At 50.2% G+C, this 23,737-nt stretch overlaps 1 protein-coding gene across 11 annotated transcripts in view; it reads left to right on the top strand.

Annotated features, from left to right (window-relative positions):
• The window catches only part of DOCK7 (dedicator of cytokinesis 7), a 99,880-nt gene that overhangs the window by 3,262 nt on the left and 72,881 nt on the right, over positions 1 to 23,737 (top strand). For 10 of the 11 annotated variants that reach the window (XM_054286369.1, XM_054286366.1, XM_054286365.1 and 7 more), the window contains exons 1-4: positions 325 to 400; positions 9,752 to 9,857; positions 22,996 to 23,171; positions 23,271 to 23,339. In XM_054286369.1, coding sequence (XP_054142344.1) covers positions 363 to 400; positions 9,752 to 9,857; positions 22,996 to 23,171; positions 23,271 to 23,339 — 389 coding nt within the window. In that variant the 5' untranslated portion in view covers positions 325 to 362. Of the gene's footprint in view, positions 1 to 324; positions 401 to 9,751; positions 9,858 to 22,995; positions 23,172 to 23,270; positions 23,340 to 23,737 lie in introns of those variants that run through there. The other variant, XM_054286367.1, reaches the window with a different exon arrangement.

Raw genomic sequence — 23,737 nt, 5'->3', positions numbered from 1 at the left:
AGGGATGGGGACAGGGGCAGGGACGAGGACAGGGATGGGGACAGAGGACGGGAATAGGGACAGGGGCACGGATGAGGACAGAGGACAGGGATAAGGGCACGGATGAGGACAGAGGACGGGGGTAGGGATAAGGGCACGGATGGGGACGGGGACAGGAGCACGGATGGGGACGGGAGCGGGCCGGCCGCGGTCACTCCCCGCCGTATATGTGCGAGGAGCGGCCCCGCGGCGGGAAGGGGAGGAGGCGGCGGGCGCGGCGAGCGCCGGGGGTGGGAGCTGCGCCGCTCAAGTGCGCGGCTCGGCGGAGCATTACGGCGGCCGAGCGCTGCCCGGGCCGGCAGCGCGGAGCCCGCAGCGCGGCCATGGCCGAGCGCCGCGCCTTCGCCCAGAAGATCAGCAGGTACCGGGGCCGGGCGGGCCGGGGCGGCGGCGGCGCCGCCGCGCGGGGGGCGGGCGGGCCCGGCCGCGGGGGCTCCGCCGCTGCCGCGCCCCGGGGACGGGCGGGCCCGGCGCGGCCCTCGGGCCCCGCGCCCCGCCGGCCTCCGGGGGCCACGGGCAGGGTCCGGCCGCGGGGCCGCGGCTCCCCCCGGCCGCCACAAAGGGCCCGGAGCGGGCGCGGCGGGCGCCGAGCGCGGGGCCGCTCCCCCGGGGCAGCTCCCGCGGGGAGCGGGGGAGGGAGGGAGGAAGAGGAGGAAAGGAGCCGTGGAATTCCGCTCCCGCGAACAAAGGCCGGCCGGGCGCTTTGTGCAGCCCCTCTCGCCGCGCGATGGGCGGCACGGCGCTCGCCCGGCCCGGCCCTGCCCCGGCCGCCTCCCGGCGCTGCCCCGGCCCCGCACCTGGGAGGGCAGCGCCGACCTCCCGCGGCTGGAAAATGGAGAGAGAGCTCCCTTTCAGCCTTCCTCCCTTTTGTGTGCGAGCGCGGCTGCTGCGCTCCTTGGACCTGCCGAGCTGCGCCAGGCTCGCGGTGCTGCTCAGCATCCTTGCGTTCCTCAAAGTTTGGCTATTTTTTGAAGGGGAGTATTTATAGAAATTTACCTGCCAACGGCAGGTTTCTGCAGATTTACATGCCGAGTTAGCATGTCGTTCCAGGTGGGAACAGTTTTTCTATTTGCAGGTCAGACCAGGTAGCCTTTGGTGACCGTGGTACCTCTCCTACCTGTAGCCAGTAGTGGAGTGAAAGCGAGATCCATCGTTTGTGCCAGAGCTGTTCAGGAGGATGTGGACAGTAGCAAAAGGAGTCTCATTTTCATCCATTGAGTGGGAAGCTGTAGGTACAAATAGCTGCAGTTAGAGAAGCTGTGATGGAGTAGGGTCATGGGCAGGAGGTCAAAGGAGAAGGGTGGGTAGGAAGGAGAGGAGTGACATCAGTCCCACTTCACTCAGGATCTGGAACCAGATGGAAACATTGCTCTTCTCTTCAGGTTCTCTGCACATTTTGATGTGCACCAGCCAGGGGTTAGTGTGACAGATCAAGGAATGGGGAGAGGTGGCTTTGCTGCCTGACTGTTTTTTCCTGCTCCTTGGTTGTGGTCATAGGAATGTCACATGAGAAACAAGCCCTGGCAGTCAGTGTCCGAGCTGTACAGCCCTGGCAGGAAGCTCAGTAAGGTGGCCTTGGGGTGACCAACGTGGTGCTCAGCAGTCCTGCCTGGTTCACTGGGATGTAGCACAGGTGTGCCACCTTTGTGCACCTTTTGGGCTAATCTGGGTTGTGGCACAGCTGTGTCCCCTCTGTGCCCCTTTTGGGCTAATCTGGGTTGTAGTTAATCTGGGTGTTACACAGCTGTGCCCCCTCTGTGCTCCTTTTGGGCTGACCTGATCCACTCCCTGTGTTTCCCAGTGTGGTCATTAAACAGGTCTGGTTCACCTGTGCCTGTGGAAGGACCCAGGTGCTTTGTAGTGAGGTCAGGGCTGTTGCATCTCCATCTTTCCTTTACATTTGTGAGATTGTTGTGTTTTCTGTGGGGTTTCCCATGTTGCAGTGTCATATTCTGAGAAATCTCAAGTTCCTGCTTCGTGGCTTGCACATCCAGTGCATGTGAAGGCAAAAACTTCTGGGGAAAATGTTGCACTTGGGGATGCCCAGGCTGGGCTGCTGCCCTTCCTTCTCCTGCTGGCACAGAGCTGCTGGGAATGTTGCTGTTGCAGGGCATGAAAGCTTGGAGCAGGCCGTGCACGGAAGTCCCAGAGCTGTGCTGGTGGCTGCTGGAAGCCCTCCCCATTTCCATTGTTTTCAGAAGAATACATCCCTCACATTTTCACACTCTGCCCCCCGGTTTGGCTGACTCACCGAGGTAGACGTAGCATTTGTCTTATTCACAGGAAACAGCCATGCTGCTCTTGCCTTGCCTGTGTGCTCCAAATGGATGTCATTCAGAGCCACCAACACTAATTCCTTTACTCCAGCTGCACGTTTCTAAACTGCTTGTTGCAGTTTAGACAGCATGGGATGGGCTGAGCTGTTTCTTGGAAGGCCCAGGGATGTGTCCCACAGCTCAGATTTATCTCCATGATTTCTTCAGCCACGGTGGTGCCCCTCAAAAACCATGATCAGAATGCTGGTGCCATGCCCTGCCTGCTCATTGCATCCAAATCTTTAAATATTGGGCAGAGGCTATCTGTAATTGCCCCAGCAGTTTCAAAATATCTTTTTAGGGCTATGTTACAAGGTGTCTTCATGATTAGGTGCTGCTGAGTTTTTGCAGGATAGGTTTGAACTAGAATTTGAAAATCAGTAATTCTTCTTGATTCCATCAGAAGAAACTCCTGAGATAAACATATATGATGGGCTAATAAGATCTTGCCTGAAATTGGTAATTTTTATTTGGAACTATATTGGTAGGATTTTTTTTTTTAAGCTGTAGTGGATCACATCCTTCTGCAGCATGCTGGTGCTTCTGTAGAGCATGGAGCCTGTTGCTTCCATCTCAGTGTGAGAGCAGGGGAGCTTCAGTGCCTCCTGTGTCTGGTGCACATTCCCAGCTGTGTTAGCCCAGGATGTTTTTTGGATGTGGGGCTGCTTGGCAAAGAAAGAGGGTGTGGAAATCCCCTCACCAAAAGGGTCAGTTCTGAGTTCTGGATGTCCCAGGAACTGAGCATGTTGTATCCCAGCAGCCCAGTGCTTCCTGGGACAGAGGGAAAGGCGTGCAGGGTTTTTAGGGTTCAAAAAGAGAGAAAGGAGAACTCCCCCTTCAACCTCACACAGCAAAAACATTGCAGGGATAAACTCATGTAGGCTTTCATGTGAGCCCCTGCCTCAGTGCCTTCTCAGTGCTCTTGGAGCAGCCTGAGCCTGGGTTAGCTGGGGAATTCAGGGCTGCTCCTTTGGTCTGACCATCACCTTGGAAGTGTCTTTGCCTGGAAAGGGTTCTGATCTTCTTTCTGCTCCCACAGTGGGAGAGGATCCCTGTGACTGCCCTCTGTCTTACAATGCCTGTCAGCCTCACACAAACCCCACAGGGAGATTTTTACAGCTGCTCTGTGTTCTGTTGCTGGGAATTTTCAGTTTTCCTGTGCCCAGCTGTCAGTGGAGTCCAGAGACAACAGTTTTTGCCTGGTGGGTCCAGTCCCTTCCCAGGTGCTTCCATGTGAGCAGGAGCCCCATGAGGTGCTGTTCCCTGGGGCTGGGGGTCTTCAGCAGGGGCTGATGCTGCTCTCAGACATTCAGTGACTTGGGAATTCCCCTTCATCCAGGACTCTTACACTTCATGGGATTCCTGGAGTAATCCCAGCTTGTCTTTATGGATTTGAATGAGGGGAAAACACTTGTGTTCACTACACTCAGAGCGTCTCTTTTCTGCTGCAGCTCCCTTTACACTGATGGGGTGCTGTAAAAGGGGACTTGGGAAGGCTAAATTTGCATTTATGTTCATTTGGAGCCCTTTTACACTCCCTGAATGATGTGTCAGGGGGGCTGACAGCCTCCTTTGCCCAGCCCCAGGGTAAAGAGGGATGGTGTGAAACCTGCACCCACTGAAAGCAATAGCAGAGCTGTCACTGGCTCCCAGGAGCACCAGATTGGGCCAGAAGCGTGGTCACAGCAGAATATTCATCACAGTTTATTCTCTTCCCACATCCAGATGCCATTTGCATTGTCAAAACACTGTCATGGATAACTGGAAGGATTTCTAGCAGGAATTTCAGAGCATCCCTTTCCTGCTCTCCCCACAGTCCCACGGCTGTCCCCGTGCAGCCTCTCTGGATCTCTCGTGGGGGAGTTGGCAGCGCTTGGGGAGCCCAAGAAAATCCCTGACTGCTTAAAGCAAGGGAGGAGGCAGGGACAAAACTGCACAGAATTGCAGAATTCCCAGAATGACTGGGTTGGAAGAGACCTGAGAGATCAGGGAGTCCAACCCAGCCCCAGCACCCCAACCAAACCCTGGCCCCCAGTGCCGCATCCAGGCTTTGTTAAACACCCCCAGGGATGGGCACTGCACCACCTCCCCGGGCAGCCATTCCAGAACTTTATCACCTTGCTGGAAAAAGTTTTTCCCTGCTATCCAGCCTGTATTTCCTTTGGTGCAGCTCGAGGCTGTGTGCTCTGGCTGTGTCAGTGCTGCTGCAGACAGAGCCCAGCCCCAGCTGGGCACAGGCACCTTTCAGGAGCTGTGAGAGTGATGGGGGCACCCCTGAGTCTCCTTTTCTCCAGGCTGAGCCCCCCCAGCTCCCTCAGGGCTTCCTCACAGGGTTTGTGTTCCAGCCCTTCATCTCCAGGCCTCTGTCACCGAGCTGCTTCTCTTTCCTTCTTTGGTTGGTGTTTTTAGCTTCAGGTGTGGCTTTGCTGTCCTGGGGTGATTTCCTCAGCCAGGTGTCCCGGGAGCTCAGTCCCAGGAGTGACATTTCAGCCTCAAGAATCAAAGATGATCAGAAGAGCACCACAGGCAGCGTTTGTGTGATGTTTTCTCTTTTAATCAATGGTGAGGAAAAAGGGAACATGTTGTTGCTCATCTGTGTTAATTTAAGAACCCACGCACACCCTGCAGCGGTCGGGATCAGGCTGGGCATTTCCTCAGCTGGAAATCAAACCCATTTCACTCCAAGGGGAAGGAGTTCACTCAGAAGGAAACAGGACCTGGGGTTTAGGAGGAAGGGCTGCCCTGGCAGGGTGGCTCCAGGCCAGAGCTGTCCCTGGAGCAGGTTCCCTCATCCCACAGAGCTCCCCTGGCTGGGACTCACCCCTGGATGGGGCTGCAGGCAGGACACAGGGACAGGTGACACTCAGCCAGTGCCACCGGGCTTTGGGATTGGGATCCCTGCACAGCGAGGCAGGAGGATGGATGAACAGAGGGTGAAGGAGTAAATGATGTGTAAATGCAGTTTTCTCTCTCTGGGGCAGAACGAGCAGCTCTGCTGGGGCTGGGATGCCTCTCAGTGCCAGGCTGGCCTCTCAGAGCTCTGGTGTGACCCCAGGCTGAGGAACAGGCTGGAGCAACACTGCTGGAGTTAGCAGGATTTGCAATTTGCCTTTCCTTTCCCAGTGGAGAGGGCTGTGGAAAAGGGACATTTCCTCACAGCACCCCAGGCTGGCCCTGACCCGCCTTTGCTGGAAACAGGAGAGTTCCTGACCTTGCTTGGCACCACCAGGCAGATCTTGGGCAGATTTTTATGGGAAGGCAAAAAGAAGAACTCATATTTCCAGTTTGCTGGTTAAGCTAAAAAACGTTAAAAAAAAAAAAAGGAACAGTGTTTGGGTTTGACCAGGCAGGGCACATAGAGAAATGATTTTTGTGTGTAGTAAAGAACCCTGGGAGTGCAAACATGGCTTCATTTTGTTATTTGCAGCTCAGAGTACTTTCAGAATGACCAGTTTTGTTTTGCTTTAGGAGCCAGTTCCAAGAGGATTTTTTTCCCCTCTTCTTTGTGTGTTTTTTTCTTTTTCTGTGTGAACCACATGCACACACAATAATTAACCAGTGAAGAAGGTCAGAAAGGAAGTGACTGGGGAAGATGTACTTTAAACATAGACATTCATGAGGCTGTGGGCTGTAATTAGCTGGAATGTTTGTCTGAGGTTCCCAGGTTACATGTTGAATATTAGATAAGTTATTAAAGAGGCAGTTTTTTATTTGTCCTTTTAATTATCAAAGCTTTAATGGCTCCTCAGCTCTACCAAATTAATATTTTTTTTTAACATTTGGGGAATATTTATTTCTCTTTTCTTGATGGGGTTTGGTGTCACACCAGCATTGCTTTAGGTTGGAAATAGTGCTCAGGGTTATAGTGTAACATGGGCTGCTGGTCATGACCAGTTTGTCATGGACAAACAGCCTTTGGGAATGCAGGAGGAGGAGGAGGCAGGTGTGTCCACAGAGTGATGGAATGGTTGGGGTTGGAAGGGACCTTGAGGCTCACCCTGTGGTCAGGGACACCTTCACCAGAGCAGGAGTTATTTGTTTCAGGGAAGCTGGGAACCTCTGGGAGGAAACAGTGAGGAAGCAGCCTTAAGAGAAGTCAGCTGAGATATTTCCTCAATGTGGAAATACTCATTTGGTGCTCCAAAGGTTCTGCTCCTTCTCTGAGTGAGTGGTCAGGGTGAGGCACATCTGCTGAAAGGTGATTCCCAACTGGAGCAGCTCTAGAGAAGCCATTGGGTGGTCAGGGGAGCCCAGAGGGGACCCCTGGCAGGCAGAAAGGGGTGGGAGAGGGCTCTTGAGCCTGGTCATGCTGCCACAAACCCAAACGGGGGTAGATCACCCCTAAACACATCTGGAGATCAGGCTGCATTGTGAGATGGTTTCTGAGTGTCAGAGGCACGATGCTTTCCCTGGGGAAGGGGTGTCCAGAACTCTGTGAGTGCAGAGACACAGAAAGGAGCCAGCCTGGGCTGTGGGCTGGGCTGCAGGCTTGGAATGAGCAGTGACTCCTGCAGACTCCACTCAGGAATTCTGGGGTTTGCACAGGGCCCATCAGCTTCACATGGGCAGAGTTCTGATGGGTGCTGCTGAAAGCTGCAGAGGCAGGAGTGCTCCAAACTAGAGAGTAATGCTGGTTCATTGTGAAACCCATGGGAACTTCAGTTCTGACTGGCTGTGCTCGTGCTTTGGGGGATTTTCACAATCCAGTGAGGTTATGGATGGGCAGCAGCACAGCTGAGCAGTGCCACCCTTTGTGCCACCACATCCCTTCCCCTGCCTCAGGTTCCTGAGGGGGAGCCAGCACAGCTGTGCTTCCACAGCTGGGGACAGGTCCCTCCTCTGGCTGGGCTTCCCATCTGTGAACAATGCCTTGAAAATGGGGAAGGGTTTTTAGGTTTTCCTGCTGTGCTGGGCTCTGGTTTTCCCTGCCAGGGCTCTGTGTGCCTCCTCAGGAGTGACACAAACACAGCAAGTGAGAGCCCTTGGGGACAAGCTTGTCCATGCCCAGCCACAGCTCCATGTGTGCTTTCCATGCCAAGCAGCCATTTTAATCCATTCCAAATTTCCCTACAACAGCCAGCAGCACTCATGGTTTGCTCTCACGTGTGCCTATGTGTGCACACGTGGTGGGAACAAGGACATGGCTTTTCCTGCATCTTCCCTGTCCCCAGCAGGACAGAAGCCACCCACCAGAAGTGAAAACATCAGCTCCTGTGGATAAAGGCAAACATGAAGGAAATGACTTCTTGCAGCCAGAATACATAAAACTTGATTTTTCTTTTCTCCTGCAGTCTACTTTTTAAAAAAGATAAAATAATGCTTCCTCTAGTTGATCTTATGTACATCCTCTGGCCTGAGGAAACATCTGCTCCCCATGGCAGCCTCAGTGTCCCAGCCAGTTCCCTGTGAGAGTTCCCTTCTGTTCCACTGACAGCAGCTGCCTCCATCCCTGCCCAGCAGCCATCCCAAAGGCAGGAGCCCATCCTGGTGTCCAGGTTTAGCTCAGGACAGGTTGAACCATCTCCCTGGCAGGATTTTAGCAGCTCATGTGCTGTTCTGATAAGCAGCACAGTCCCCCTGGTGAGATCAGGAGTCTCCCAGCCACAAGGATGCTCAAAGATCACTGATACAGCAGGAAAAAATCCCCCCAGTCCTTGCAGGCTGTTCATTGCCTCGTGGGCCGGTTTGTGCCTCCTTGGAGCTGGGAGTTTGCTCTGTGATGTGGTGAATGTCCCTCTTGGTGGGTTTGTCACTAATAAACTGGGTGTTGGCTCCTGGGGAGCAGCATTTGTGTGGTGAGGTCCTGCAGGCCAGGGCTGCTCAGCAGCTTTTCAGCTGCACAGCTTGTTTTGTGGGAGGAATCTGGGTTTTGGTTTGCTTTTGGCACAAACCCATTCCCACCCTGCTCAGAGGCTGGGTGTCCCTGCTGAGAGGAGCTGCAGATTCCTGCTGGGATGCAGGATGGAGAGCTGGCCATGGTGGGGCTGGGCCTGTGGCCCTGTGTTCACACAGCCCCTGGCCATCAGCATTCCCTCTGCTGAGCTCCTCCTTCCCCCTCCAGGTGGCTTTACCCACCTGTTGTGCGTTCAGCCTTACCAGAGACAATGTGGCTCTTTACCAGAACAGGAAACCTTGGAGGGTCACAGCTTTCACCCTCCAGGCATGGAAGGGCTGCTCTGTGCAGAAAATTCCCCAGTGGTGGAATTTCTGTCTGGCAGACACACAAGGCTCTGTGCCAGTGTTTCCTCTGCTTGTCACCTTTACCTTTCCTACACGGGAAGGGAAACACCTTTTTGTTCTGACCCAGTCTTTGTTTCCTGCTCCTTTGTCTGACTGTGAATGCAGACCCCCAAAAATAGGTAGAGGGATGGAAATGCAGAGTGCAGGAGCAGCTGTGTGACCAGGAACTGCTGGAGGGTGAGGAGAGCTCTGGAGAAGAGCTTTCCTTGGAAGAGCCTGCTGGGAACAAGATCATTTGTGCTCGGGGTCACGTGCATCTTATTGCCACAGATGTGCACAGAGGAGAAGATCACAAAAGGGGAAAAGAATTTAATTGCTGTTAAAAATGTGTATCTGCAGCCTTGTGAGGGCTTTGTGATTCTGGGAGTTTGGTGTGTTCCTGGTGGGCTGTGACAGCCTCAGTGCAGTGAGCAGTGTGTGCTTCCATTCCAGCAGTTGTTATTTTTGCCAGTCTCCCCAGCCCACTGGTGAGTGGGATGTGCATTTGCACCTTGGAGAATCCACGGGCTGTGCTCACCCTGGCTGCCCCCAGAGGTTCATTCAGCATTCCCTGCTGGCAGCTGCTGCCTCTCACCCCCAGCCCCACCTGCACTTGCTCTGGGAGAATTCCCCAGCTCCTTGCAGGATGGGGAATTTGCTGTGTTTGTTTGATGGCCCAGAGGACATGGACACACAGCGGTGGCTGTGCCCCATGCCATGTCCCTGCAGGGGTAACTGTGTCCCTGTGTCTGCTTCCCTTCCAGCACACAGGGGTGGCTGTGCTCCATCCCATGTCCCTGGAGAGGGCACACAGGGGGTGGCTGTGCCCATGCCATGTCTCTGCAGGGGTAACTGTGTCCCTGTGTCTGGCTCCATTCCAGCACACAGCGGTGGTTCTGCCCCATGCCCATGCCATGTCCCTGCAGGGGTAACCATGTCCCCGTGTCTGCTTCCCTTCCAGCACACAGGGGTGGCTGTGCCCCATGCCATGTCCCTGGCACACAGAGGTGGCTGTGCCCCATGCCATGTCCCTGCAGAGGGCACACAGGGATGTGTGTCCATGCCCATGTCCCTGGCAGAGGTAACCGTGTCCCTGTGTCTGGTTCCAGCACACAGGGGTGTGTGCCCATGCCCTGCCGTGTCCCTGCAGGGGTAACCCTGTCCCTGTGTCGTTGCAGGACCGTGGCAGCCGAGGTCAGGAAGCAGATCTCGGGCCAGTATGGAGGCTCCCCGCAGCTCCTCAAGAACCTCAACATCGGAGGCAGTGTCTCTCACCACACCACTGTAAGTCATGCCTGCAGCTCAGGCTGCTCCCCACACTCACTGCACCCCTGGGAGGAACTGCTCTGCTGACAGGCTGTCGATGGGAGAGGCTCTGATAACACCAAGGACAAAATTCCGTGCGAAACCCACTGATTTTGGGGATTTCTGTGTTGCAGATCAGTTGGTGTGGCTGGGAATCTGTGTTTCTGCAGAATCTCTGTAGGACAAGGGGCTTTCTTGACCAGATATTAATTGTTTTATCCCCAAACAGCCTGCATTGGGAATTAAATTCCATTCTCTCTGCATGGAGAACTCTTTGCAAGCTCCTGCACTTCAGGTTGCTGTTTTCCTGTCCTGGTCACCCTGGAGAGCAGGTCCACAGCAACTCATCTGCTCTTCTGAAGTATTTTAAATATTATTGTGCAAGCTGAGTGTGGCTATTCCTTGTATTTACTTACAAGTTTACAGCCCACTTTGAAGAGCTGCATTGTCACAATCACCCTTTCTGAAGTCAGACTTTCTTGCTTGGCCTACCAGTAACCTTCCAGATTTATTGTGGTAAACATTTCAAGAGTGCAACAAACTTTTTCAAGCTGGAAATGTTTGATTTGGAGTTTCACTTCAGGTCACAGCAGTTCCTTTTGCTGCAGTCAGCTTGGAAAATAAATATTAGAGCATTTTGTTTCCTTCAGAGAGGGGTGGCTGGGTCAGGCAGGGCTGGAAATGCGCCCTGAGTTTGATGATCTGTGCAAGTGTTGTGAGTTTAAAGAGTTCTTCTCTCTGGAGTGGGGTCCTGTAGTGTTTCCTTGGTTCTTGGGGTTGTGGGGATGAGTCCATGGGAATTCCCTCTGTGTAACCTGAGTGTAACCTGTTAAATCTTCCTCCTGTGTGGCACAGAGGTGTCCCCAGAGCTGAGTGTCACCTCAGGAGGGACCTCCTGAGCTCTGGCTCAGAGCAGTGACTGCACTGCAGGCACAGAGTTCATCTCTGGGGTCTGGCTGTGCCAGGGCACTGGGATGGAGGAGGGAATTCTGGAATTCTGTCCTGTCCCAGGAGCTCAGGGAGAGCAGAGGCTGCTCTGTCAGCAGCCTGAGCAGGTTAATGAGAGGGGTTAATGAGAGAGGGGTTAATGAGAGCCGCTGGCCAGGCTCATGCCTTATCTCAGTGCCTCTGCTGGGCTGTGCAGTGATAATGCAAAGCCCTGACTTGGCAGTTCTGGATGGTCTTTTGCGTAATCCAGCATTAGGGCAGGGAGGGTCCCCTGCTATTAGCTGCACTCAGGGTCACTGACTCCACTTCCCTGCAGCCCTGGGCAGCTGAGGAGTGCACTCCCACTGGATATCTATCCCAGGGACTGCTGGGCCTCCCTTGGCCCACCTTGCTTTCATGTTGGAAGGAGATGGCTGAATTGCCTTTGTGCTCTCATCAAGTGAGATGTCTTCTGTGAGCCTCTCCAGCTGCTCCTCACCCAGCCGTGTTTGTCATCAGTTTTTCCTTGTGTCACCTCCTTTCACTCTGAATTATTTTTTTTCTACTTTTTTCTCCTATTCCTGAGGTTTTTGCATTCTGCCACCAACAAAGTATTCATGCTCAAAGCTTCAGTCCTGTTGATCTTCACATGTAATTTTTGATACAGGATCAGACTTGTTGGTCATGGTATTATCAGTAGCTCTCATTACCCTGTTGCCCTGGTGTTTGCTAGTAAATATATGCAAGGATCTATAAAAATGCTGGAAAAGGTCATGCTGGCTGGAAGCAGGCTCTGAGCTTTTGCTATCAGGCTGCATTGTGTGATGGCTGCTGTGATAAGCTCCCAGTTTGTCACATTAAATTGAGAAGCTCTGCAGAAGCCTGATTAACACGGGGTGATGGTTTGTAGGAGATAGTCTGTAGGAAAAGTCTATTTAGTTAAGTCATGAGTCTGTATCCTGAGGCTGCATAATGCAGCAGAGGTTTGCTTGTCTGAATTTTGGGTTAATTTCTCTCCCCGAGGCATCTGTGAGGATCTGCTGTGCCTGCCTGGCCTGGTTTGATAATCAGCATTATGCAGGGGGAAAGCATTGCTGTGTGAAGCTGGAAAAGTTCACTTCTGTGCAGCCACACTGGTTTAAAAGCCTAAAGTAGGGCATGTAGTGTGGGAGTGAGTAGGAAATTCCTGCAGAAATGTTGTGTGGTTGGGTTGCAGGATCTCCACAATGGCAGCTGGCTGGGATGGGGGGCTCCAGCCTGCCAGAATTGCAGAATTATTTGGCCAAAGCTCTCAGGGATGCACAGGGTGGCATGGCTGGGGTGTCCTGTGCAGGGCCAGGAGCTGGGGTGGATGATCCCAGCTCAGGATATTCCATGATGCTGTGACTCCATGGTTGTGCAGATGTGGTTTCATCCCCACCTTGCTCACTGTGCTGAGAGTTCTGCTCCAGGAAAGGTCAGCACTGATGGTTTGTCTGAGAGTCTTGCCAGTCCAGTGGAGGTGTTTTGGTGGAGAAATGGAGTTTTTGTGGATGAGGAGCCTTCAGCATCATGCTTGCTTGGGCCTTTTGTTTCTTGTCAGCTGGGGCCAGTGCAGGGATATTCCCCACTCCACAGAGCTGCCCTGGTTGAACCTGGGATAAATGCAAAACCCTGTCAGCTGAATTTTAGCAAGTCTCTTCCCTTTTGCCTCACAAGCAGCAGACAAAATGCTGCCAGAACTGTTTCTAATTTGGTATCTGGTAGAGCTGGGGAGAAGACACTGCTTCCAAATGAGTTTATTATTGTCAGCCTCCACCCTTCTGCCACTTTAGGAGCAGCTGATTTTAATTGCACATTCCCCAAACCCCAGACACAGGTCCAAGGCCCTGAGAGGCTTTTCCTGAGTGTGCCAGGCTGGGATCCTGGCAGGATCCTGCAGCTCTGAGCATTTTCTTTTTGCAGCCCACAGCAGAAGGCACTGACAGTTTGTTAGTGGGGAATCAGAGCTGTGAGCTCAGAGAGCTCCACGAAGGAGGGTTTATTTTTCTGAAGTTATTTTTGCCAGTCTCTCCAGGCCCACTGGTGAGTGGGGTGTGCATTTGCAGCTTGCTGGGTGTGCTGTGCCTTGGAATCCACGGGCTGTGCTCACCCTGGCTGCCCCCAGAGGTTCATTCAGCATTCCCTGATGGCAGCTGGTGCCCCTCACCAGCATCCCCAGCTTCTTGCGCTTGCTCTGGGAGAATTCCCCAGCTCCTTGCAGGATGGGGAATTTGCTCTGTTTGTTTGATGGCCCAGGCTGTTTACTATGGGCCATTATAATCCCTCATGACTAACCACTTTCTTTTCTTCCCAAGTTTGTTTTTTTCTGTGGAGCAGCTCAGTTAACTCTGTCTGCTGGAAGAAGATAAAGACTTATAAAATCTTGGACTTTTTTTTCACTTCTGAGTGCCAAGGATAATAACTGAAATTTCTTTTGGTTGTTGTCCAAAACTTGATTGTTTTTCTTCCCAAGAAAAAGTTCTCTTAATGTTTAAAAACCTTTTCAGGTCTTTTTTTTCCTATTACTTTACATCTTTAGAGGTATATTTTAATGGTTGGACATAGTGCAGAGGTCTGGTTGACAAGATGGTGTTCAGTCAAAGTTTGGCAATGGATTATCTTGGAGGACTTTGCCAACCTTAATGATTCTGTGATTAATTTATTTAGGAGAGCAGCTTTTTACTGAACTTGCAAATAAGCAGAGTGAATGTACATTCAGTTCTATAGAAAAATCACAGCTTTTCCAAGGGATTGGGTATGATATTTCTGATGTATGTTACAGCAGAGATGATTGTTGGTATGTAAAGGAACACTGTTATAAGAGATGCTAATTAGTCTGGGAATAAAGGGGTCTGGATTCCTGGATGTGATGTGATCTGACCATGGCTGCTCTCAGCACTTCATTTTCTCCTGTAAAATGAAGGTGCTGACATTTACATATCTCTGTAAAGCACTGCTGCCTTTATGGGCATTATCTGGGCTAATTGAGCCTTTGTCTTGGATTTATTGGATGTCAGACTTTGGCCATGTACTCAAAGATAGCATCTAATTATTCAGTAAGAGAATATAGGTTCTTTTGTACATTTCCATTGTTTATTTTAATGTAATTTAGGAGAAGAAGAAAAGGTGATTTGTGCAAATGAATGGGAAGCACAGCAAAGGAAAACACGACAGTGTCCTGTGTGGCACTGAAAGGGCACTTTGGAGTGCTCAGAGCCAAGTAATTTTATCACCAAAAATTGCAGAGGAGAGCGAGCCAAGCCTTTGTGCTGTCTCAGGGCTGATGGAGGCTGCAGGGTGCCTCCCATCATTTGTGTTTCCTGCAGGTTTTGCCCTGCCTGGCTGGGTGGTTTATCCTCATCAGGCCGGGGAGGATGGGAGAGGCATCCTCATCCTCTGCCTGCCTCTCCCTGGGACTGCTCACAGAGAGCTCTGCCCTGGTTTAGGCACTTTCTGTGGCTCATGGAACTGCTCCCATGCCATGGCTAAGGGCAGCAGTGAGCTGGGGCACAGGGCAGGGGTGTTCACCTGCTCAGGTGAGCCTGCTGCCCACTGGGAGTCTCTGCAATAACATAAACAGTGTTAGCAGAGATCAATACTCTGAACTAAATAATGTATACCAAATAATTGTTAATAAACAGGCTGGGGGTGCTCACCTGGTGAGGAGAAGGATCCAGGGAGAGCTCAGAGCTAATTCCAGAGCCTAAAAGGCTCCAGGACAGCTGGAGAGGGACTGGGGACAAGGGACAGGACACAGGGAATGGCTCCCACTGCCAGAGTTTGGCTGTTTGGGGAATTTCCTTGCTCAGAGGGTGCTGGGCCCTGGCCAGGCTGCCCTGGGGCTGCCCCATCCCTGGCAGTGTCCCAGGCCATGGGACAGCCCTGCCATCCCTCCCTGCAGGGAGAGAGTGTCCCCTGGGAGCTCAGAGGTGCCTGTGACAGGATTTCCCACTCAGGAGAGCACTCTGTGCCTGGCAGGGCCCAGGGCCACCAAGGCCACCAGGGCCACCAGGGCTCGGGGCCTCCAGGGTCTGCCTCTGTGAGCCCCAAAGGTCTGGAGGGCTCCATCTCTCCTGGCCTGATGTAACATTTTTGCCAAAAGTGGGAAATCTGTGATTTTTCCTCAGTCTCTGGTCAAACTGTTTGGCTTTTCCATTTCTCTGTTGCTGTCTCAATTTCTGCTTTCATTTTTGTCACAATTTATCAGAGGGAGACTCTTCGAGATGAGTCTCTGCACTTGCATTTTCTGTGCCAAAGTCTTTGTGTTCTCCAAGTACTCTTGGTGAAATTACACAACCCTTACTCATCAGGATCTTGTCTTCTTACCCGTCCTTGGAGGCACAACTCGTGTCTTTCTAGGGTTGGTAAGAAATTGCTTTAGTATTCCCAGATAACTAATTAATCTCTGATTAATATTAATATTTCTATACCCAAATGGCTTCCTACATTAGCAGCCAGTTATCACAGCAAATAACCTGGCACTATTTGTACATAAAGCATCTCACTGGTTTTGGGACTGCCTGGTACTTGTTACATGTAGGATCCTTCTTTAGCTAGGTATATTTGTGATTATTTCACAGAACCCCAGACTGGTTTGAGTTTGGGAAGGACCTTGGAGCTCCTTCCACTGTCCCAGGGTGCTCCAAGCCCTGTCCAGCCTGGCCTTGGACACTTCCAGGGATGGAGAATCCATTTCCTTTCATTGGAGGCTTTTTCTAACTCAAGCACTGTGATAGAATTTGACACACACTGCAGATCTCACAGAAGGCAGATCTTAAAAAACTGAATGTTTTCAGGTTTACAAATGGAGGTTTCAGACCCAGAGAGTGCTCACAGCCATTTTTGGGGCAGGTTTGCAGTTTGGAAATGAAGGAATTCCGTCGGGTGCTGTCTGTGGGGATGCCATCCCACAGAGCACAGTGCAAAAGCAGGAATTGGAGATGGGGAGCTGCATTCCAGAGGCAGAGGGGAGGTGATGGCTGCACTTATGGCTGGGGAGGTGTCACCATCCCTGAGAGCCTGGGGAGCTGCAGAGATTGCCTAGGAATCCCTTGGTTCGTTTGAATATCTCCATCTATTATAAATGCAGCCAAAAAATGAAATGCAGGAGCTCTCTGGGCTCAGCAGGCTTCAGGAGCATGGGTTTTCTGAAATGCAGGGATGGCAGTAGACAAATGTGTGAGTCTTTGAATTTGGATCCGTTCGGGTTATTTTTGGAGTGCTTAGTTGAAAGAAAATGTCATTTTTGCAAGTAAAACATGTTTTTTCATTACTTGAGTGTTGTCAGTGGTTAATATTACACTGCTCATGTTTCAAAACCTCTTAGAGTGACTTGCCTGTAGTTCACACTTAAAAATAAATCCACTGCCTCTGTTTAGCAAGCTTAATTCTTTCAACTGTTACCTTCTTTAACCTGCCTGCAAATTGTGATTTTATTTTTAGCATGTTGCATTCTCAGATTTATTCTGAGCCCTTGCAGTACATCAGATTTGACTCCTGTTGCCTGAGATCCCAGTGTCCCTTTAAGGGTGACAGGATTGGCCATGTGCATTCCTGAGTGCTCAGCAAGGGAAGTGCCTGTTTGCCCTGGAGACCCAGAGATAGGCTGGGGCTCAGCTTTGAAATGTTAATCTGCTGCTTCTGTCCCTCCAAGATTCTGCCCAGGGAAGGCAGTGGGTGGGAAGTTGGTATTAATTTAGAATTTGGAGCTTTGGCACAATCTGTTGCAGTTTTAGCACGATTATAAATCCCTTAATATTTAAGGAGGTATCGAAGTTAAGATGGAACTTTGTCCTGGTTTCAAAATTGGCAAGAAATACCACCCTGATGTTGAAGAAGTGCTTTAGCTGCCAAGTGAAAATAGCAGTCAGGATCCTCCCTGTGATGAGGAGCTCTCTGCAAGGTTAATTTTCCAAGGTCCCCTATGGGATCCTCACAGGGAGTTCTACTCCCACACAGGAAGGAGGAACAACCTTGCACACTTTGCCATTGTCATTTTACAGAGCCCTCAATTGTGCTGATCCCCACAGGGGCTGGGCTGTGCCCTTGGGAATGATGCATCTTGTTTGAGCTAAAAGGGAAATTGGGCTTGGACTGGGCCGCAGCAGTTGGGTTCAGATCCTTGTTGTGCCAGATGCATCCTGCCAGGCTGCCATGCCATAACCTCCCTGGGGGCTTGGACATCCTGGGAGGGAGGAGGAAATGGGAGGGAATGTTGTTTTCCACAAGCTGGAAAAGTCTGCAGGGTCCTGGCAGGGATTTGAGTGTGTCACTCGCAGTGTGGGTTGGGCAATCCCCTGTGCCCAGCTTGGGGAGGGGATGGGCTGAAGCCCTCCAGGCAGAGCTGAGAATGCCTGTGGACACCAGGGCACTGTGTTTCAGCCAGCCCCTGTGAGATGGAGACAATAATTGTCCCTTTTTCTGCCCTGGTTGTTACTGAGCTCCTGTGCTGAGCTGCTGGGCAGTGCCCAGGAGAGCAAATCTTGAGTTTTGAGCTCCCTGCACAGTGCAGGTCTTGTACAAACCTGACCTCTGCATTGTATTTTTTGTTTCCCTGTGTGAGCTTGCCCTGGGTGTAGCTTTCCCTGCACTTTATCCCTTTGTTCCCTTTGTTATCCCTTTGGGATGCCTGGTTGCAGTGAGTGAAGGTTTGTGTTACCCTCTGTGGAGTGATGCCACATCCCCTCTCTGAGGCTCCTGCAGATTTGTGCAGGTGCTTTTGGAAGTGATGGTGATGATGCAGGTGGGGGCTGAAAAGGAGGAAATAAATAGGAGAGAGACATGTGCACTAAAACTCCACAAAAATACAATGTTTGCTGTCTGGAGAAGGGCAAAGTCGATAGGGAAGGCAGTTTGATTTTCCAGCTTTTAAGGGGATGTAACAGTGAAGAATAACACAACCTTAAAGAAGGAAGCTGGAGTGTCCCCACTGCAGGAGAGCTGTAAACCTGTGAAATAGAGCTTTGTCCTGAAGTGCCGAGAGCCAGAGCTGCAGCAGCCTGGACACACTGTTAAATGGGCTAGAGCAGCCAAATCAAGGCTGCTTTCTTAATTAGCTGATTGGACATGTCTGTGCTCGGGTTAAGGACATGCAGAATTGGTATTTTTAATGTATATATCCATTTCCAAGAGGTGTGATAGGGGTTAGGCTAAGTCTGAGAGAGAGAGCCCTGTGTGATTTGTTGTGTACTTTGAGTTTATCAGTGCTGTGATAAACACAGTGTTTGTGCTGCCAGGGAGCAGGTTATGCCCCTCTTACTCATCTTCAGCTGCCCTTTCTCCCCACATTGCCCTCCTGTGGATTTTAATGGCCCAGAGCAGTGCTTGGCGTGAGTGAGGGGGCAGTGCCTGATCCTGGGATAAAGACTGAGTGAAAACTGGGTTAGGGAATTGTCCAAAATTTCATCTGTAATTACAGCCTGCACAAAATCAAAGAGTATTTTTTTAAAGAGCAGCAATTCTGGGAGCAGCATTCCTCTGCATATTTTTAAGCATGTATTTGCTGTTAATTTACATTGTTCTATGGTCCTGGTGGGGAAGATGTTCAGGGCTCTTGCAGACTTTGGTTTCTGGAGGGTCTTAATAAATTTAACAGAAATGGAGCCCCTGGCAAGGATTTCCTGCAGTAACACTCCAGTATTCCCCATCAGGTTTATTAGGCGAGATCACACTGGGCCCTTTCAGTCCTGAAAGGGGGCTTAGAAAAATTCAGAGTGACTTTTGACACAGGCAGACAGTGATAGGGAGAATGGTTCCAAACCAAAAGAGGAGAAATTCAGATTAGATATTAATAAATTCCTCCCTGTGAGGGTGGGCAGGTCCTGGCACAGGGAAGCTGTGGCTGCCCCTGGGTCCCTGCAGTGCCCAAGGCCAGGCTGGACACTGGGGCTGGGAGCACCTGGGACAGTGGAAGGTGGCAGGATTGAGACAGGATGAACTTTAAGGTCCTTTCCTGCAAAACCACTCTGGGGTGCTGGGATCAGCTGGTAGCTGGTCTGCATGTTTGCAAGTACTTGACTGGAATTGTCCTTCTGCCTTGGGAAGTGCAGTGCGGAGGAGCTGGCTGTGTTTTGTGAAGGAGACACCTCTGTTGCTCCCCTGGAGCCACCAGGAGGAGTGGAGAAGGCTTTTCTGGGAGCAGGATGAGGATTGCACTGGGGGTGGCTGTGTCTGCAGCCTGCCAGCCAGCAGGGCTGGGGGCAGCACAGCTTTATCCTCCTCAGCTGAGATTTCAGACCTTTTCCCCTGCAGCTGACAGGGCTGGCACTCCTTGGGTGGGTGAGATCAGCTGTGGCCCAGGGCAGTCAGCTCCTCTTTGTCCTGGTGCCACAGGAGCTCGGCTGGGCTGGAGCTGAGATGGCAGAGCAGGTTCTGCTCCCCCAGCAGCAGCCAGGGTGGTTGGGATGATGGGCTTGGGTCACCTGGTCTTTACCTGGGCTTATGCACATTCCACCTGATGGGTTTGTGTGGCAATTTCAGGTGGCTGATGCTTTGCCCAAGTAACAGCCCCTGGTATTTTGTGTGTCCTTGTCCCCGTCCAAGCCTTTGGAGCATGGAGCAGGACAGGGGAAAGGTTAAACCATCAACAGCAAGAGCCTTGAGAGGAGCCCTTGTGGTTCTGTTCACACATGGGGACATCTTTGGGGTTCATTTTCCTTTTGGTGCATTTATTCATCCTTCTTCCCTCCTCCTCCTCTTTCATCACTTCTTCCCCCACAAATATCTGAAGCCTAAAATAATGTTCTTGCCTTTTGTCTGCCAATAGTGTGACACCAAGTAGTTCCTCTCCATGGCCATGGATTTATGTTTGGCCTCTTTACTCAGGTGCTAGACATATTTCTGGCTGCGCAGATGGTGAGTCTAACACAGGCCTCTGGCTTTGACTGTGATGTTTGTTTACATCTTCATGGTACAATAGTAACCCAAAGAGACAAAGTGGGAAATTGGGAAGTGCAAATGCTGAAATGTGTGAAGGGCTTGGAGCCCTCAGGGTGCACAGAGAGCCCCTGAGCACTGCCTGCCTTTCTGGGTTGGGTGAATTTTCACTGGCATGGCCCCTTCCTTCATCTCCTGTCCCACACATCCCAGTGCTCCTGTTGCACAGGGGCAATTTGAGATGGGAAATGCAGGGATGGATGGGGGGACCTGGTGTGTTTTGGGCTGTGACAGCCTCACAGCCTTGGTCCTGCATGTCCCTGAGTTCTGCATATTTATACATTTATAGTGAGGCTTTTCCTCCTCTTTTCTGTAATTCTGTGTATCAGGATGAGTGGAGTGGAAAGGCTGGAAGGGATGAGGGGGAGGTTCCTGTGTGTTAGAGAATCACAGCTAAATGAGTTTGTGCAGATTGAAACACAGCACTTGCACAAGCAGCTCACTTCTGGAAGATCCCAGGTCAGAAAGAGGAATAAAAGTAAGTCTTAAAATGTTAGGGTTAAATATTGGGGCAGCTAAACAGCTTTAATTCATGCCATGAGGCTTCCTTACCCCTCTGGGAGGAGCAGCATGGATGGAGCTCTGCACTGGCAGGGCAGGGTGTGAGGGGATGCTTTTCCTCTGGAGCTTTTGCCCACAATTTTTCACTCATTTTGTTACTTTTATCTTCATTTGCAAGGAGTCTCCAGTGCTGGGTGGTTCCTCCTCTTTGGTTCTGGGATTTGTCAGTGGAAGGGGAGATTTGGCACAGAGCAGCACTTGGGAACAAACTGAAAGTCATGAGTTGGATCCTTCGGTGGGGCACCACTAATGTTGATTTTTTGGGGGGATTTTTCTTTGTTTATTTGGATTTTTTTTTTTTTTTTTTTTTTTTTTGAGGTTGGGATTAAATTGTGAGACTATATTTTTTGCTTGGATTCAGATTAGTTTTCATTTCTATTACAGTCTCACAAACTGTGGGTTCTATAGTAGTTTTCTTTAACAAGGTAAAAATGGAGATGTATTTTTTTTCTATAAGGTTTATGTAAGAAATTATACTTAAATTGTTTTTATTTTTAATCTATTAATAAATACTCATGACTGGCAATGCAGATTTTAAAATTTAATTACACAGTACTGCTTAAACTCATGAAGAAGAAGGTGAAGAAGAAGGTAAAAGAAGAAGGACTAGCTTTTGCTCTAAAACTCTTATTTTATATATATTATTATATTCTAAAACTTTAAACTCCGAAGTTTTCTCCTATGTGATATTACACACTTTTGTTTAAACTTATAACACAGTTTATACACTTATAATTTTAGTTCTGTTATTTAATTTTGGAAATTTTTCTATGGTGTTAGGTTAAATGTAGTGTTCTTTTGAGGGTTAGTGCTTGTTAGTACAGAAAGTTTAAAATTTTTAGTACCCAGGGTTTGAGCATCACCCCTCAGTGACATTTGTCAGGGATGTGGTGCCAAGGGAAGCTGCTCTGCCTGTGTGAGAGGAGCAGGGTGAGGTGGTGACATCTCAGCTGTGTGTGGCAGGAGCAGTGACAAATTCTGCTTGTGACAAGTGCTGCAGTGATGAAAACAGTGAAAGTGTCTGATTTGTGTTTTCAAAATTCTCCAGAATCTCCAAATTCATGTGTTTTGAGTCCACTCCAAGAGTTCAGGATGAGAAGGGAGAAAGGTTATGGGGTTAAAGAGATAATCTTCATCTCCTTTGAAAGGTGAACCTGCCCATGCAGAGCTTCCAACCCTTCTCTGATTCCTTCCATATTTCCTTACACAGAAATCAATTTGTTTGTTTTACCCAAATTGCAGAATCAAACACCACATTTCCAGCCATCACGTATTTTTTTGGTGAACCAGATTCTTATCTGGCAAAAAGACACCCTGGTCCCACTCCCCTGGCTCCCTTGGTTTCCTGCTGAAGGGTTTGCCTTGTAGGAAAATTGCAGTGTTCATTGAGGTTGGTTGTGGTAGGGAGATTCTTTCAGTATTAGCTGAGTCTTTTCCCTTGAATAAAAAGCTGGTTAATTTCAGAACTTATTGGCAATAGTTTGAAAACTGGAATTTGAGATTTGTATAGCAATATTTCTGAGAAGTTTAAAACTGAAGTGCCAAGTGTTCTTTGTAAAGTCATCTCCAACACAAGCTACAGGATTGTTCCTTGTCCCACAGAAATCATCTGGATGGCAGAAAAGGGGAAGTTAGTAGAGAAAACTGCTGAATTTGGATGTGCTTTTGTGACTCTTGTTAGAACAGTCAGCCTCACTGGCATGTGCCAGGGAATTCTAGGAAATGTCTCAGTTGCTGTAGAGACAGCTTCCTCAAAACTTGTTCTTAGTGTTTCATTTTCTTAATGTCTATGTTTATGTATAGCCTCATAGCATAATGATCTCATATCAGAATATTTATATGTATTTATGTAATGGGGTATGTAAAAATACAAGTTATGCAATGGGAGTGTGTATCCAGTTTATGCAAAGTTTCTTCTAATGTACCTAAAAAAAGCTCAGGGTGGTGAGATCAGCACTGCCAGTGAAATCCTCTGTTTTCCTGCACGTTTTCAGTGATTCCTTGTGCTTCAGGTAAAGGCTCTGTGCCCAATAAAGATGATTTTTAAGCATCCATTTTATTGAGGGCAGTGTCCCTTCCTGGCATGGGCAGAGTCGTTGTGGCACTAAAGGCTCTAATACCACGGACAAGAGGTGGTTAAACTTGTACCTGTGGTGGGTGAACATTGTGTTTTGTGTTTCCCAGAGAGGTGGTTTAATTCAAAATAATGTTAGTCCTCAGAGCTGTGTGGCTGCCTGAGCTCCTGGTAAATCAGGCCTTGCTCTGGCTTCTGCCTGGGGGAAGAAGGCTTCCTGCATCTTGGATCAGGATCAAGGTTCCCTTTGTGATCAGAGCCTGGTAAAAACGAATCCAGCCTCAGGTGGCAAATAAAGTACTAAGTTTCCTTTTGTTGTATTTCTTGAAAATAGATGTAACCTTTTCTGGCTCTAGTTGTATTTTTAGATGGTGATGGTAGGCACCGGAGAAACATGCAGAGGAGCAGCAGATAAGACAGGAGAAGCAGCTCTGTGGTGTGTTAGCTGAGGTTAACACCAGGGATTAATCACCTGCTGTTGCACCAAACCCCCCAGCAAGGCAGAAGAACTGGTTTATAAAGAGAGCAGAAAAGGCGCGCGTGATTCTCCCGTGCGTGCTCCCCTCGCTGCGAGCCCCGTGGCGCCCTGTGTGTCCCCAGGTGCCTCTGACAGAAGCCGTGGATCCCGTGGACGTGGAGGAGTACCTGCACAGCCACCCGCTGGCCGCGGAGTCGGGGCCGCTGCGGGACCTGCTGGAGTTCCCCCGCGATGACATCGAGGTGGTGTCCACGCCCCGCGAGTGCCGCACGCTCGTGTCCGCCGTGCCCGAGGAGAGGTGGGGCCCCAGCTTACCCAGGGGCGCTCCAGGGAGTGGGAGAGGGGTTTGGGAGATCCTCATCAGCCCTGTGACCTCTGCTGTCGGTTCTTTTCACAGCGAGATGGACCCTCACGTGAGGGACTGTGTCAGGAGTTACACCGAGGACTGGGCCATCGTCAACAGGAAGTGAGTGAGAAACCCTCTGGTGTTTGTCACCCTGTCGCAGATATTTTTTCATAGAAATCCTTTCTTTGGGATTTGTGCATCTTCTGGGAGGCTGAGGCCCCAGAAAGAGAATGTAAACAATGATTATCAGCTGCTATGCAATGCAATAGGATGCACCTGTGATTGGTTCATGTTCCATGAGTACAATTAAGGGCCAATCACAGGGCAAGCTCTCTGGAACACAGTGACAGAGAACTCTCTTGTTTTTAGATTCTTTTCTATTCTATTCTTAGCTTAGCAGCCTCTGCAACTTCTCTTCTTATTCTTTTTAGTATAGTTATAATGTATTATATATCATATATCAATAAATCCAGCCTTCTGATCATCAAACAAGATTCTCATCCTTCTCTCACCCCAGC

This window comes from Melozone crissalis, unplaced genomic scaffold, assembly GCF_028551555.1.
Source record: "Melozone crissalis strain CALT ecotype California unplaced genomic scaffold, PUWL_Pcris_2 ptg000045l_1, whole genome shotgun sequence".
NCBI classification, from domain to species: domain Eukaryota; kingdom Metazoa; phylum Chordata; class Aves; order Passeriformes; family Passerellidae; genus Melozone; species Melozone crissalis.
This window is presented reverse-complemented; position numbering and strand designations above follow the sequence as displayed.